This window comes from Falco naumanni, chromosome 7, assembly GCF_017639655.2.
Source record: "Falco naumanni isolate bFalNau1 chromosome 7, bFalNau1.pat, whole genome shotgun sequence".
Classification (NCBI taxonomy): domain Eukaryota; kingdom Metazoa; phylum Chordata; class Aves; order Falconiformes; family Falconidae; genus Falco; species Falco naumanni.
Window position 1 is genome coordinate 16,815,169 of NC_054060.1, and position 16,283 is coordinate 16,831,451.

Below are 16,283 nucleotides of genomic sequence, written 5' to 3' on the forward strand. Positions count from 1 at the left end.
TATCCTTCAAGTGAGAACCCTGACAGATTTCATATAGGTCAATGAACAGCTGTGAGATGCAACAAGCTCACTCACTGCCATACTGGGCTCAGAACGAACCAGGGGATCTAGAAAGCAATTATCTCATTACCTCCTCCAGCTCATGAGACTGGTCTTGAGCAGGTGTTAGGACTGTTTCTCAAAATGCCCAAGTAAATGCAGTAATTTTGGCAGGATGTTTGAGATTTTCAAGGTCACACTAATCATACAGACTGCAGCAGAAATTTCTGTGCGCAGAAATCTCTAGAAGAATCAACATTTCTTCCCTTCCTTTTTCCTGATTATGTTCTCTGAACACACAAACTGAAATCATTACTAAATATTTTATCTGTAGAGAACAAGGAAATGAAAGCGGCCTCACGTGAGCCCTCTCTATTTTCCACTGTAGTAGGGGATATGAGGAAAATCTGTGTATGACTGGACAAGAAATATTTAGGGTATTAGCTACAACCGGTATAGCGATGATCAGATGCTTGGGTTTATGCTCTCTGAACAAATATATTGCCAATGAACTGCTTTAAGGGCATCTTGAAAACATTTCCATTACACACGGGTATCATCTGCAAAGAGTGATACATAGCACAGACAACAGGTTTGTATAGTGCCCAACGCTAGCTTTGAAAAACACCCGCTCACCAGCATACCTGGGAAGAGCTCACAATTCTTCTCTTGTCTTTGCACCAGTCCATACAGAGAACTTTATTTCCGTGGCCCTTCAGGGTCCTCCTGGTCTTCATCACAAACTGGCCCAGTGCTTCCACACGCTCCGCCACCTGATGAACTGCAAACAGCTGATGGTTAAAGCACCCTGCATCAAAGCTCTGCCCTGGCAAATCTCTGTTTGTGAGTAATGTCACCCGAAGGAATTCATCAATGATGTTGAGTTTATGGTGCAAGCCAATGAGCTCTGCTTCAGAGCTGGAAGTTCGTAAAACCAAGGTGGGCAGTGTATGAACATATTCACCAGATAAAATAAGGATGAATTCACTCAGGGCTTGAATTCCAGGGTTGTAGCAGCTGGAGCCCTTGCAGACCACGCACCCAGGTATAACTGGAAAACAGATTACCCCCTTGATCCCTCTTACTGGGAAATCCTCAACCTGACTGAGGCTTGAAAGTACACAGGCAGCCTCCAGTCTAACACATGCCTCAAGGTATCAGCAGAAGTGAAGACCACTACTGGTTTTTGGAGAGGAAAAAAACAAGTCATACAAAAGAAGGTGGTGAGCATCAAATCTCCAAAGTTTCAATAGTAAAACACTTGTTCTGGATGTCAGACTCCCAGTGGCAGTCAGCTCTCAGCATCACGGCAGTGGCGCAGCGGGATACACGTGCTAGCCGCTGGCGCTGGAAACGACTTCTCTGCTGTGCCATCTCTTCTGGTGGCCAGGGGAGCACTGAGGGCCAGGACACAGCTCGGAACGAGCCAGGAATCCTGGCATTTGCTATAAGAGTGCGCCACCCAACTTCTCAACAGTGTCTGTGGACATTGAGGAACTTCATGGGTGGGCCAGCTTTTTCTTTTATGGGAAAGAGAAACAGAAAGGGCAGGCAAGCAACTTCCCTGAGTAGCATCCTCTGGTGGCGAAATCAGTTCTTTCATACCTCATTTGACAGCAGTACATTCAAGCTGATGTTCTTAAAAACCCAACAAATTTACATTTCCAATTGTGCAAATTCACTTTGACGTAAGATTCATCCCACTGCAGCTGACAACTCAAAGCTGTCCCATACAACCCTGATGCCTCGTGCTGGGGTCATCTGCACGTGCCTAGGAGAAAGCGTTATCTGAGGAAATCTATTTGCTTCGCTCTAGCACTGTTCACCCAGCGTTCGTCATGATGTAACTCTGGGCGGCTCTGACACACTTTACAGGGGGCATCAGGGAGGGTGAGAGTTGCTTCAAGCCTCACAGCAGAGTAGAGGTCCTGGGGCAAGACCCTGGCACCAGAATTAAAAAGGACTCGCTCTAGAGAAGAGCTAATAGGATCCAGGGCTTCCCCGCGTGGCGTGTTTGTCCACGCTGAAACCTAAGATGATCCAGCTGCTGTTAGCTAAGAGGCAATGCCCAACAAACCTTTTGAAATAAATGCAGGAGCTCACATGCTTTTCATGAGCTGCTGGAGGAAATCTTCAGCTTTCCAAGACCTGCTGGAGGCTGAGCTCCACATCCCATACTGCAGGCGATTGCTCTGGGGCTGCGTTGCTGCTTTACTCTTGGACATTTTTCTAGAGCTGCAAGAAAGCTCATGGGCTAGGAAGAGCTGTCCCAGCAAGAAAGCAGGTACCAGGAACTTTGAGATTCTTCCCTGGCACGGGGTCAGGGGAGCAATTTCTGCCTAAGGCAGAGACTGACTTCTAGTGGATTAGCTTTTCAAGAGTTGTCTTTCAAAACCACCAGCCCCACAGGCTGCACCAGCGTGTTCTCACCTGAAATCTCTGCTCAACCACTCTCACTCAGCCAGGGGACAAGTGCTGTCCACCATTCCTGACAATTTGTCCAGCCCATCTCTAAAAAGAGGTCAGAAGCAAGTTTCTGAGAAAGTACTATATAAACCCACTGAGGAAAAGATACATTTCCCCCTATTTCTGCCCATGGAAACCTGCCAAATGATCCGATCACCAGGCATGAAAACACAGGACAGGGGGTTATTATGGCAGCTGGAAAGATGCTTGTGTCCAGAACATATCTGGAAAAACAAATGTTTAACAGACAATGGACAAAGTGTTTCCATTATGTCAACGCAGCCGAGACTCTGTGGAATTGTCTGGTTTAGCCTTACTGATTCTCTGAGGACGCTTATCTCCAACCACAGCCATAATAATCCTGCACCCGCCTAGCACAGGTTTTAGTCAGATAATTATTTTGAAGCATTCTCCAACATTGTTTCAAGATAGTTGAAAATTATGCACTCAGCAAGTAGATCACCTAAAGCCACTAAGTAGCTTGAGCGGTTTTACAAAGGTCCAGATAAAACAGGCTATTCTAAAACACATCGTTTGGCCTGAACAGGAGGTGTGGACTTCATGCAGATACTACTGGGTCTTTGACCTTTTCTTCCCTGGAAGTCTGTTGGTCCTAATGGTCTCTTCTGGTCTTAAAAGTTTGTGGATTGCGCAAACAGAACAAATTTATCTACACCTGAAATTTTAAGCAATAGAATTGAATACTTAAAAATGTAAGATTGTAAATCAAATGCGCATTTGGTATTTCCTTTTCCTATCCACACTTTTGAGGGCTGCTGTTCAAAACCAGTTGAACAAATAAGGGCAATCGTAGTTCAGCCAGCTGTTTGTTTTGGGAACCATAGAGGGAAAGTCATGATCAGAGAAAAAAAATGCAAAAGATACAATTTTAGATGGGGGGGCGGGAAGCCAGAAAATAGAAAAAGGTGCTTTATTCTGAAATTCACAACCTCCGCAGAAATAGTTTTTGAGTTTGTGAGGATAATTCAAGTGCAAAGATGTTCTGACACAGAATCAACAATATAAAGTATGATGAGGGAGCACTGTTCTACAGCAGCACAAGACTTTTGTCTTAGAAATCACATCATGGCTATGGAAACAGGGGCTTCCAACATAACTTTACAGATTTTACATACAAGAAAGACACAAATACCCTATGATGATCAATGACATGCAGTTATGGTATCACTGCAATCACAGGTCAAAACTCTTTGTGAGCAAAAATGGATTTAAGTGTACACTTCAGAGGTCTGTTAAACAGAGGCCCCACTACTGCCGATACAGAAATTATACTGCAGGAATATGATGATTTATGGTAATGTTTCTGCAATGAGGCCACCTCCATCTGTTTAATGATTCCCATTGATAGGACAGTCATATAAGATATGATTGTCTAATTAGGCAAGAAAATGCTCTATTTACTGCAGGGAAAAAAAAATCTTTTAACCCTCCCTGACCTGAAATTTAAGAACGTTTACCAGTCCCTCAGTCTTGCTAAACACTAAGAGCTACATCACTGGATACAGGCTCAGATTCTTTTTCAGCATTTAAGGCATCAAAACAGATGAAATAAAAGTTTTGATGACCCACTGATATTTCTAATGAAGTGAGCTATATGATTTCAGGGGAATGCAGTAATTGGCAGGTTTTTCTCAAAAAAAACGCTTCTGCAATATATCATTGCAATTATAGAAATGAAATTATAAAATTATTTTTATATCTCAGGCCAGATTAATTAATACCTATTTGAGCAGCTCCATAAAAATAAGGTTAGCTTATTTTTTCCTGAATAGGAGGGGTCAGGGCTGAGATCTGCCGCTGTCATTTCTGTGCCATTAGCCATGGCTCTCTCAGGGTGTCATTTCTGTGCCGTTAACCATGGCTCTCGCAGCCGCAGCTGACAGCAGCGAGTTACGCATGGCCAGCTGAGCAGCCCCTTGCCCGCACCACGGCATCAGCACCGCATCCCTGCCAGCCCTTTCCTTGCGGGAAGGTGGGGAAAAGGGGCCGGTTTCGGCAACAAGGTTCCTTGCCAAGCCCTTCCACCCGGGGGGAGGTTCTGGCCTGGCGAAAGCAAATCCCCACCGGCCTCCCGCAGGCTGGCTTTAACCTTTGTCTCCGCCGCCAGGCCGGGCGTCAGACCGATGCAAACGCATCCCGCCGCTGACGGAGGGGGTGGGCACGGCCGCCTCCCCCACCATCACCACCCCGGAGGCGTGCGGGGAGCGCGGCCCCGGCCAGGCCACAGCCCCGCGGCGGGGGCAGCCCGCCCAGGGAGGCTGCGCCGCCCGCGCCCCCCGCCCGCCTCCCACCGCGCCGGCCGCGGGGCCGCGCACCGCTCGAGCACCGGGGCCGCGCACCGCCCGGGCCGCGGGGCCGCGCTCCAGCAAAGGCGTGGAGCGGCGGCGCGCCGTGGGCAGCGCTCTGCGCGCCCCGCTGCGGAGCGGGCTGCCCGCCTTCCCCGCGCCGCGGCCGCGCTGCCGCCCCGGGCCGCCGGCGGGACGCTCCGTTTCGCCGGCGAGGCCGGGCCCGCCGCGCCGGCCCTGCGGCGGCCGCGCTCCCTGCCCGGGGCAGCCGCCCGCGGCCCGGCCCCACTCACGCTCCACGTCGTGCAGCTTGGCCCGCTCCTCCTCCAGCTTGCCCTTCAGGCTCTCGGCCTCGTTCTTCAGCGATGCCAGGGTCTCGTTCTCGTGCAGCCCCTCGGTTGCCATCTTTGCAAAGGAAGCGGGGAGAGAGGGGAGCTGAGCGCGGCGGGAGGAGGAGTTTGCTCGCCTGGCTCCCGGGGATGCTGCCGAGGCTCCTGCTGCCTCAGCAACGCCGCCGGAGCCGGCCCGGGCTCCCTCCCCTCCCCGCGCTGACGTCCAGGGCTGGCCCGGGGGCTCCCCCAGCACCTGACCAGGCGCCGTGCGGAGCAACGCCCGGCAGGGCCGGCAGCCCCCCGCAGCCCACCCCGGCTGCCCCACACACACACCCCCGCAGCCCCGCCAGCCCCCACCTCACTGCCTGCCCGCGGGGTCCCGCTCTACAGCCCAGCCCAGGGGCTTCGTTCCCCGAAACACGGGCAAAAGGGGAAGGTTTCTGCCTCGTACACAAACTGGTCCGTTACCAGAAGCTGCACACAGAAGCTGTGTGTGTGGAATCATGGGTTACCCCAACGGCATTTTAAAGCATCAGGCTGGGAAGACGGATCCTGTCCAGGCTTAGCAAATTCCAGCTCAGCTGCATCACTCCCTTACACTCCCATGGGCAGGGGCCACTGGGAGACTCAGTCACCCAGAAGGTCCCTGGCCCAGCTCCTGTACCAGCAGGATGGATGCAGTGCTGTGAACTCCTCACTCCACTATGCTTCAAATTCCTCATTTCTAAACTTCGTGTTATCAGAGTTCCTCCCCCACCCAGCCCTTAAACAAGCCACCTCTTTACCCTACACACAGATTAGCACATTAGGGTCTGTGGCCTTCCCAGCCCTTGAAAGGGACCAGTTTCCAAAACCCGAAAAGGCACAAAAAGCCCCCCAGAGCTTGGTGCTGGTGTCAGCCCAGGGCACAGCACCACAGCTCTGCAGGCTCTGCTTGGGTACGGATCAGGACCACGTGCTGGGTACACTGAGCAGCCGATGCTTCCAGAGACAGGGACACGCCACACGGCCTTGTGGCTTTCTGTTCCCTGGAAGGGGAGTTCCTTGAAAACGTCCTCTTCTTATTAAAGTGATTGTCCTTGATCTACACGGAGTAACTTTGCTCAGATTGACTCCCATTGTCTCCCTTTCGCCAGAAAATAGACAATCCAATGGCTATTGTTGAACCTGGAGATGGGCCAAGATTGGAAAGGGAGATAAGAAAATACGTGTTTGCAGCTGTTGTTTAGACTCTGGGCATATCCTGAACACAGTGTGGGTCTGGGAGAAAATAAAAGTCCTTTCCCACACTGGGCTTAGCAGCAGTGTCACTGTCCGCCCAGGATGCGTGGGCAGAGCTCTTCCCCGTCACTCCGGAGGCTGAATTCAGGCCCTGGCCTGGCCATGTGCTCCAGGGCTCTCTCAAGTCACTGGATCTGCAGGCAGGAGCTGCGTTACCTTCACTGCAGAGTCAGATACAGCGGATGCATTTCCAGTCTTCTCATTGTCCACAGACACTGGTGTGACCTAACCCCTCCAGCCTGATGGCCACACAGGCAACCCTGAACTTGAAATTTTGAATCCCAAACTGCATTGGTCTAGGTACAGTATTACAAAGGCAAAAGTAGGCAGTATAATCTGTGGAGTTCACATACTGCTGGATATGGGAACATCATTCAAAGCCCCTCAGAGTAAACAGCACATTGGAAATGCCTTCCAGCACAGACGGTGCCAAGGAAATAAAACCTCAGAACTTTTAAAGTGCTACCAATAGAACAACAACAACAACAAAAAAAGCATATTTTAGCAGAAAAGTGACAGGAAGCTTCTAGTGTGTTATCTTAATGTCTGAAAAATTAAACCCACTTATATTAAACTCAATGATGCAGGTGTGTCCTGGGGGAGTGGCAAGAGAAGATTTTGAAGAAGAAACTTCATTTTTGAAGGATTCTGATCAATGACAAATGCCCTGTTTCTGACACCTGATAAGTATGAAGGGGCTCAGAAGTTAAACTTAACAAAAAAATTAGGAAATTTCTTGGCCTTGATAGGAATGCATCAGCTCTAAGGAATTCGGCTTAGATAACACCTGTATGTCAGGCAGCTGGAACAATTTGACAGTGAAAAACTCAGGCTTTCTTGCCTTACTGATTCAAACAGTGTCACTGCCTTGGGCAATGGGATTAAAAAAATCTACAAAGAACAGCACAGAAGGTGAGAGTCTTTGGGAACCATACGTGTTCAGACTGATACATGATACTAGTTCTGAGATGACAGGGATAAGCAGAGCCATGAGGTGGAAGAGAAGCCTGTACCAAACAGAGTGAGCTATAGAAGTGTGTGATACATAATGCACATTTCATTAGTTTGAATAATAAAAAAAAATTAGCTCATCTGACCGAGCTGCTTAACTACCCATGTAATCATTAGCTAAACATGCAAAACCCCACAGAGTAAGGGCACTTGGGAGCTTTAAATAAAATGAACCAGTGTCAGATTAATTTAGAGGATAACATAGTACTAGGTCAACTAAAAGAGAATAAACATTACCATTTAGTAAACAATCAAGCCGCTTTTTTTCTCCCTTTTCGTAAAACCTAACCATACTGAAGGCAATATACTTTTAACAATGTATTAGCAATTGCTTAAAAAAATTGTAAGTGGTAAATGGTATTACAACATTTTATTAGAATCACTATGCTGAGGGCATGCTTAATCTGAGAAGGCAGTTCAGTCAGCGGCAGCAGATAAAGTATAGGTTCTCTTAGTCTGGTCTCTGCTTTCAGATGAGTTTCAGAATACCTTGGCACAGGACAAAATGCACAGCAGATATGGTAGGTGGAATGTATGGAAAAGCAGGAACAAGTTACTGAACTTCATTTCGTAAGGTTATGATCCATTAATTGTGCAGTAACAACTGGCACATAAAAGTATTTGTTGCTGTGGCTTCATACTGACCACCAGCATTCCCTAGAAAGCTGACCACTTCCAAACTGGCTACTATGTCCACAGCAGCAGTGAGCTTCCAAGTTGCGCAAAACAAGGACAGCTTCTTATAAGACAGCTTTTTTCTCTGACTCTTCCCGATGGAGCAAAGGCAAGCTGACTCCTTGGCTTCATATATTTTGAGGCAACCAATCTGAAAGTAGTCATCTTTCTACAGGGCCTTATTCTATGGAGCTGCTATAGAAACATTAATCACCAAGAATTGTGGCAAAACCAGCTGTTACTGCAATCATAAACCCACCTTCCACACATGGCAAATACACCAGGTTATAGAGATGGGGATGCATGGAAGAAAGTTGGTACTGTTCCGTTAATAAGGACACCGGGGAAAATGGAGGATCTAACAGCATGTGACAAATTGTTGCCTATCTTAAAAGTTCGGTCTTTAAGCTTTCACTCTCACTAAGTCACCAGTTGATCTCTTTTTAAATTATAAGCTAATTTACTAATACTTCTGTGGGGAGACTAAACCAGCAAACACTGATTGAGTTTCTACTGATTAGCACCCACCTCCAAAGCAGGCAAAACTCTAGAGGGAGAAAGATTATTTTATCTAAAAGGCAAACAATTGAAGTAGGATGATCTCAACACTGGGAATCAGCAATCTCCAATTCTGTTATCCCTCAGTATATGTTGGTTTTGGAGAAATCGCAAAGACTGCCTGATGAAAATGCATGTGTGCACCTGCTGGACTGAAATTAGCTGGTGGATGTGCAAATCAGGAAGTGGCAAAAATATCACCCAATTATACACCACATTATGCACATGCATCCACAAACACATGCACAAGCGTGGCAAGGATATATTGTGCATTTTGATATAAGCCAAAGCATACCCACAGCTCTGAAAAAACAATTTAAAAAAGCAAAGGATACAATTTCCCTACCTATATGTATTTCAGTGCTAGTGCAAAGAACTCTGTGTTCTGAATATTTGTTTTTAAATATTTTACAAAGTAAATATGAAAAAGCAAGCTAAAGCCAGATCAACCAGAGGTCCTACTGCAGCACTAATAGCAAGCCTAACAGGCTGTTAGGTACTGACACAATTCTTCCTGAAGTCTCAGTCTGCTTCCACCTAGCAGCTGTTTCAGCTGGAAAGAGTCTAACTTCCATAATGCGAATAACAAGGAGAAAGTTGCAAGCACTGTAAACATCAAACAGCCAGTTTCCTGCAATTCCACCACACGTTTATCAAGTCATACCAAAATTTACTGGATAAATAGCTATTTACAGGCTTCTGGCCAAGAAAGACCTGAACAAAGCAGCGATTTCAAAGTTCAGAGAAGTAAATAAACCAGGAAGGGACTGTCTTTTGTCTTGCAGTCATTACATCTAAATTTCCTCCTAAACAATGTAACTCATGAGAATGTGCTGTGTCAGCCAGCAAACTGTACACACTGCACCACCTACAACCACCAAATCAGTGGTCACATCTGCCTGCAAAACAGTATTTTGTAAACACAGATAGTCAAACCTTTTAGCATTCCTGAAGAGATCCTTTCATCTGACACTCAAATATAACAAACTATTGGACCCTACTCAGTCACGGTAGAGACCAGCTCTGGGGAGGAAACAGTGAAGGGTGCTTTCTCCAACTGATAATGTACAGTGGTTCAGGAAGATAAAATAAAGCTACTCCAAGTTGGAGTATAATCAGGACAACAAAATTCTTAAGTTTACAAAAGGAGTTTTGGAGACCAGCTCCTCAGTAACCACACAGGTTCATGACCTCAGCTTTGTATTTCACCTAAAAAACTCCACTGTGATCTCTCTCGAACAGTGCTTTCTACCAGGAGTGGGGGATGTCACCTCACCAGTAACTGCTGGAGATTAGAAAGCCTCCAACATCATCCCTTCTTCATGCAGGTATTCTAGCAGGACCTGCTGGTCAGGCTAGCAGGTTTGCTGATCTCCCCCATTACCACCCTCTGTGGTGATGCATGCACATGAAGACACTGCACTGCTGTGCAACCTTTTCCCACCTTACCCGCACTGTAGCAGCTCCCAGCTCTCACCCAAGTACCGCACATAGCATACAGGACAACAAGGTCTCAGCATGAAATGTGGGCCACAAAGGAGTTCTGGCAGCGCTTCACACGTGTCTCATTTTTATTGAGGCAGACTAGAGGAACTTCATATCCCCTAGTTACTAGTGAATGACCTTATTACAATGGTTTAATCTTTTTTGGGGGAAGTTCTGTTAAAGGTAATGGGAAACGCTCAAGACCATAGGCCAAACAGACTTGCACACATACACCTCAGAGCCGAGTTTAGACAGGCACATCAAATTTGCACAGCTGAGGAATGCAGTACCCTAGGGGGAAAAGCTCATGGCCATTTTCCAATCAAGAATCATGAAAAATATCCTTAAACCCCAGGGCTACCTCTGTTGCAGGCTTGTAGAAACACCAGGTGTCTGCAGAGGTGTTTGTTTGGCAGCCTATAGGCCTAGCAATGCTTATTTGCTGTCCAGAAAAATCCAACGTAACAGACCACCCAACCCCCATTTTTTGCAGTCTTTCCACATTCTGGCTGATAAAATCAATAACGTACCATTTCCACACATAGTGAGCAGTAGCTGAGTTGTTCTGATTTGATGTAAACAGCCCTAAGGGGCTTCTCTTTGGAGCACTTGTCACATGGACCAAATACAATTGCTAAAAAGGTCTGGTCGCACATCTTTGTGGTTCGGGAGAGCTGAAAGAGACGGAGAAGAAGGAAGGAGTGCATTCCAGTGCAGTGCAAAGCTTCCTAGTACTGCTCTGCTAGCTAAAGCAGCCTAGACTGTATATAGACATCTGTAGGCTGGATAATCTCTGTGACTAATCTCCTCTTGAGCTTGACAAACTGTATCTATATGCAAGATAGTCACATGCTCTGCAGATAATATTTTTATGAAGAAAAATACAAAGCAAAACACACGTATGTTGTGTTATGATGTGCACTGACAACACATCATTATAACGTGCACCGTGCACATGGATTCACTACATGCAGAAAATTACTCTTTGTTTTTATTTAACTACTGTCAGCAGACAGCAGAAATGCATAACAACAGCTGGATTTGTGAGAAATCTGCACTGATCAATATTTATTGTTTTTCCACTGTATAATTAAATAGTCAATATTATGCATTATTTTTAAAGCTGAAGAGATGACCTAGGATTCCATCTGCAGCTACAAAAATATTACAAACACATGCCGCTTGAGCAGAAACTGATGCATCAAGCACACTGAAAGATGGGTCATTAAGGACCCACTTTTGTTCTCAAGCCAGGCTTCTCCAGGATCAAAGCACTATCATCAACAGAGAATTAAAGACTACTTGAGAGTCAGAAAAACAAACAAGAATAACACTGCAGTGTCCTTTTTCTCTGTACATTTTTCAAAGGGAAAATGGGACCTTTCACCACTTCTAAAATGAAAGCTTTTAACATGACTTAGACTTGTACATAAATAATGAGTTTATGATTAACAAATAGAAGAAGTTATTGCAAAGAGAGATTCAAATGGAAGAAATGAAATTCAATGACCTATGCAGATTTTAGAATTTGTTTGGCTGGACATTATTTGAAAACCAAACCAAACTTTATTCTATGCACCTGCCTGCGCTCTGCTACTTTTTCAGTGGACTACTTGAAAAATAAGATGATAAACTCAGAAATCCTGCCCACACTCAATAAAAGTTTTGCTGTTGTCTCCAGGAGACGCATAACCTCATCCCAAAACATGTGGGAAGCAATCTGTCCTGAAAAGAACTACAGAGCATTAATCTGAAACTTGCACGGAGCAGTTTCAGTCATCAGCTACATGCAGTCAAGGAAGCTGACATTCCATTCCACAAAAAGCAACAGATTCTTCCTTCAGTTTTTAAGGCGTTCTTTTGCAAACGATGAGCCTGAGACCACAAGCTGCCATCCCTTCAGGGAGCTTCCCTGTGCTAGTACTGCTCATAGCTTTAAAGTGAGTACAGCACCCGGCCTCAGTTCTGCTAGGCTCTTAAAACTGGGCATTTACAACTGAATAACCTGTTTTTCTGAGGTTCTTAGAGTTAGTGGTTCCCACTGAGGCAACTCAGGTGACACACTTGGTGTGAAGCCTCAAGACACTAGGCCAACTAGACTTTGGGAGGAAAACTTTCATTTCAGTAGCGTGAAATGAAGGTATATTACAGGGAAAAATGCCATCTTATTTGAACAAGGTATTATTACTACATCTAGAGACTTTAGAGAAGGATCTATCAGGCTTGGAATAAATACTCTGGGAAGAATTAATCTTTGATAAAGTGTGAGAATTTGCCGGAGTAACATATAGGGTGAATCATACCTACGATCAGTATTATATAATTCAGATGAAATTTTGATGTTACAAAATCTTGCCAATGAATCTTCTGAATAATTAAAAAGCAGTATTATACCTGAGACTGTTTACAACACATCTGTATGTGTTTGTATTTTTTTGCATACTATTTTATAAAGATATAAACTATTAAAACCAAAAAAAGTCTAAAAAGATTTCAGCTTCTTGCACTGTAGCCTGAAATTTTAAACTTACTAGGTTTTTAAAGTTACAGCAGAAATTTAAAAATGGTGGCATGGTGAAACATGAGTAAGTACGCTGCTTAAAGAGAAATTCTGTACAGTGAATCTTGTTGATAAATATAAAAAATGACTCACCTTTTCAAACAGCAGGAACCTGAAGATTCTCAAGACAATAAGCCGTGTGCAACTGATAATGGAGAAAGGCAGCCTTCCTATTAAGTCTACTTAAAGGCTATTTAAAGCTCAGCCTCTCTGGTTGTATCCCCTCAGGTCAGTTGTACTGATGATTATAGTTTAAAGGCTTTATCTTAACTTCCCTCTTTCAGAATACAGAATAAAGAACATAAGCTATAAGGCAGACTGGATCTTACCTGCCTGTTTCATATAGCAGCAATTTTTAGATGGTTTCCAAATGTTAGATTTTAAACATACTGGGGAGGTGACTGATGGTTGGCTTTTCCAGCTATCAAGTTGACATTTTGACAAATAGCACTGTCAAATGTTAAATTTATCTCATATTCTTACTGAAATTTAAGTCAGACAAATCGATTAGTGTCCGTGCTCCTACTTCCTTGGTTATACTTTTACTATTCAATTACTGTTTAAAGACAATAAATTTTAAATCAATGAGATTAAAAACTGCTGCTTTTTTGCACTCTGAAAAAATTCTGAGGAAATTTATGAAAACATGTCTGAAAAATTTTGAAAGTGCTGAAGGTCACATCTACTATTGAAACTCTATTGCAGTCACTGAAGTCACGCCATTAGATGTTTGCACTTGATAGTCAGGAGGATCCCAGACAAAAGGAGGTGGGGGTGTGAATTAGGTCTCAGACCAGCAGAGATTTGGGTAGAAGTAATCTGTCCTAATCTTTTTTATTAGAAATTACAGGAATACAGGACTTAAAAGGACCACCTATGCTGCTGATTTCTGTTCCCAGAAACTGCAGGAGTCATACGTCTAACAACATCCAAAGATGCCGACAACATCTAACACATCTCTCCATAAGCCATTTCAGTACTTTCCCATGGCAGGAAGGATCATCATTCAACATTTTCCCATTTGAACGAAATAACTTTCCTAGAACGATAGTAAAGGAGAAAGCTAACCTCAGTGATGCCTCTTTCATGTATCTGCCTTCACTAAAACTGCTCCTTACATTTAGAAGAAAGGTAACAAACAGCATTTTGTACCTTTACATTGGTTGGAGGCATTAATGTCAGCAAAAACAAGGTAAGTTTCTGAGTACATACAATACACACTGATAATTTTGAACTTTCTTTTTAAAATCCGTTTTGTTTGTATACACAGTGTTAATAGCATACTTCACACAAACCTCTCAAAGCGACCTAGCATCAAATTACCAGAACAATTTTCCTTGATCAGCAATTTTTTTCATAAAGGCATACATGCCTTCTGACGCTTCAGTGTGATGTAGCCGCAAGGGTGGGCTGTGGTTTTACTCATACTGTCCCAGGCAGACATACAGCTCCAGGAACTGTAAGAAAAGGCTATATTTGAATTACAGTAACAACACTCCTTTGCATTAAAATACTTACAGAAATTCGTAAGGAGCCAAGGACAGCACACCACTCTGACAGGAAGATACACAATGTTACAGCAAAGCAACCCGACCTTTAAATAAATGTTTATGGTGCAATACAAGACAGACAGTATCCACTAATGTTCACATTGTTCCAAGTAACTTCTCTCAAATGATCCCACACTCAAAATATAACTATTGCACCACTCAAAGCACTACAAATTGATTTAGAAGCTACTTTATTTAACTGATTAAAACGGTAGTCTACCTAGATGTCTGTGATATTTTGTACAGCTTTTATTGTTATTGAACAAAACACAAAATTCTTCCTTCATGTATTCTGACTATATCTCTGCGATTATCACCGTGAATATTTCACTGTACATAGTAAACACCAAGAACACTAAATAGCAAGAATGATTTCTTTATATTTACAGATTTTTCTGTGAAACTAAACAAGCAGTACTAACATTGTGTAATAAAAAAAATCCAATCAATTGTTCCTTAATGTAATATTTAAATTAACTAAATTAATTAAAATCCTTTCAATATTTCAAAGCTTTAGTACTCAATAACTATGTCTAATAGACTAGCTAGAAAACTAGTATTATTTACTGAGAAATTTCTGAGGACAGTCATCATTGTGGTGAGGTGAATGTTGTCTCTCCAGTTGTTTTGACAGGGTCCAGGACAAAATAAAGTTGTTGCATTCTGACTACAGCAAGAAGGCTGAAAAAAGCAAAAAGGGGGACCACTTCTACTTCTAAGGATCTTGCAACTGAAATTAAATAAATAAAGATGAAATATAAGGAAATAAGCTTGGTTTATCAGTACCAGCAGACCACAGCAGCTGCATTCACTCCTATTCAGTGTCTGGACTGGAGGAGTGAAACCAGCAAGAAAGAAAGGGAGAAAGATGGTGTGCACACGTGTGAATACTTTGTGTGTATTCTGAAATGCACTGCACCAGAGATGGAGCCAAACCAGGAGATGACTCCTGTTTTTAAGGGAACAAGCTTGTAATTCAATTTTGAATTTTGTATCTGACTTTTCTATTATAATGACTGATATGAAAATCCAGACTCGTCACTGCAGAGAACAAAACTGAAATCTGTCTTCAAGAAGAGTACCCGAGTCCTTCCCCTGGCTGAAGAGCTGTCTACTGTGCCTGCACTGCAATGCAAGCATTCAGCGAGCCAAGGCAGCATGCCTACAAAAAGACAATGTGGGTTTGTAATAGCAATTCTCTTTAGATTTATCTCAGTTCCCCAATTTCAATGTAGCTATTTATACTGATTTTTTTTAAAAAACACCTGTGGAAGGACCTTCCCTTAGCTCCTACTACAGTCTTTTGGAGGAACTGTTATAAAAGACTTCTTTTATGAAAGGCATAAAGGTATAAGAAGTATAGAAGGGTGAAAGCTACTGTAAAATGGATCCAATATATCAAGGCAATGAAAAGAACTACCTTGGGAAAAAAATAATCTTGTTATAGGAAGCGAAGGCAAGGAAAATTGTAAAGTAATAACATTTATCACATGGCAGTTTTCCCCTCTGACTGGTGCTGACAGGGCACCAATACAAACTTGTCAGATAAATGTTTTTCTTGTCAGATTTGGGCTAAAAAACTGTACAGTTAGCTTTGTGTCCAGCTGATGATATAAAGTCATCATTGTAGGACTGTAACGAAGGGAGAAGAGTAAGAAAAGAGAGAAGGAAATCAAAAGCTGAAATTACGCAAAATTACTCCTACTTTTTTAAGTCTTGACTCAAGAACAAGTTTTTAACAGTCTAATTCACTGCAAGCTGCCATACTATCCACCAGCTGGAGAAACGAACCATGAAAGTCTGCCTGTCTTTGTGCAGTCTCTGAGGAAATACCAATGAATTGGTTTTATTAAACCCTTGTGAGAAAGCCAAGTTTGAAGCTGCTGGGGACTTGTATGGTTTCCAAGGCATGTGCAGAGGGGGTGAAAGGAAATGTCACTTGAAAGAGATACTTGGTATCGAGCATCAGCTGTGGAACATCCTCACGATTGTTTAGCATAGCCTGAAATTATAACAGAAA

General features: G+C 43.8%; 2 protein-coding genes across 3 annotated transcripts in view; both read right to left on the bottom strand.

The window, feature by feature from the left end:
• The window catches only part of GNB5 (G protein subunit beta 5), a 29,877-nt gene extending 16,970 nt beyond the window's left edge, over positions 1-12,907 (bottom strand). Inside the window, exons 1-4 of one of the 2 annotated variants that reach the window (XM_040601014.1) lie at positions 12,807-12,907; positions 10,684-10,827; positions 5,105-5,216; positions 684-820 (exon numbers count right to left, since the gene is read on the bottom strand). In XM_040601014.1, coding sequence (XP_040456948.1) covers positions 684-820; positions 5,105-5,216; positions 10,684-10,809 — 375 coding nt within the window. In that variant the 5' untranslated portion in view covers positions 10,810-10,827; positions 12,807-12,907. The remainder of the gene's footprint in view (positions 1-683; positions 821-5,104; positions 5,217-10,683; positions 10,828-12,806) is intronic. The other variant, XM_040601015.1, reaches the window with a different exon arrangement.
• A 130-nt stretch (positions 12,908-13,037) lies between these two features.
• The window catches only part of MYO5C (myosin VC), a 38,557-nt gene continuing 35,311 nt past the window's right edge, over positions 13,038-16,283 (bottom strand). The window contains exon 41 of the mRNA XM_040601018.1: positions 13,038-16,265. Within this exon, the coding sequence (XP_040456952.1) occupies positions 16,113-16,265 (153 nt within the window). The 3' untranslated portion in view covers positions 13,038-16,112. The remainder of the gene's footprint in view (positions 16,266-16,283) is intronic.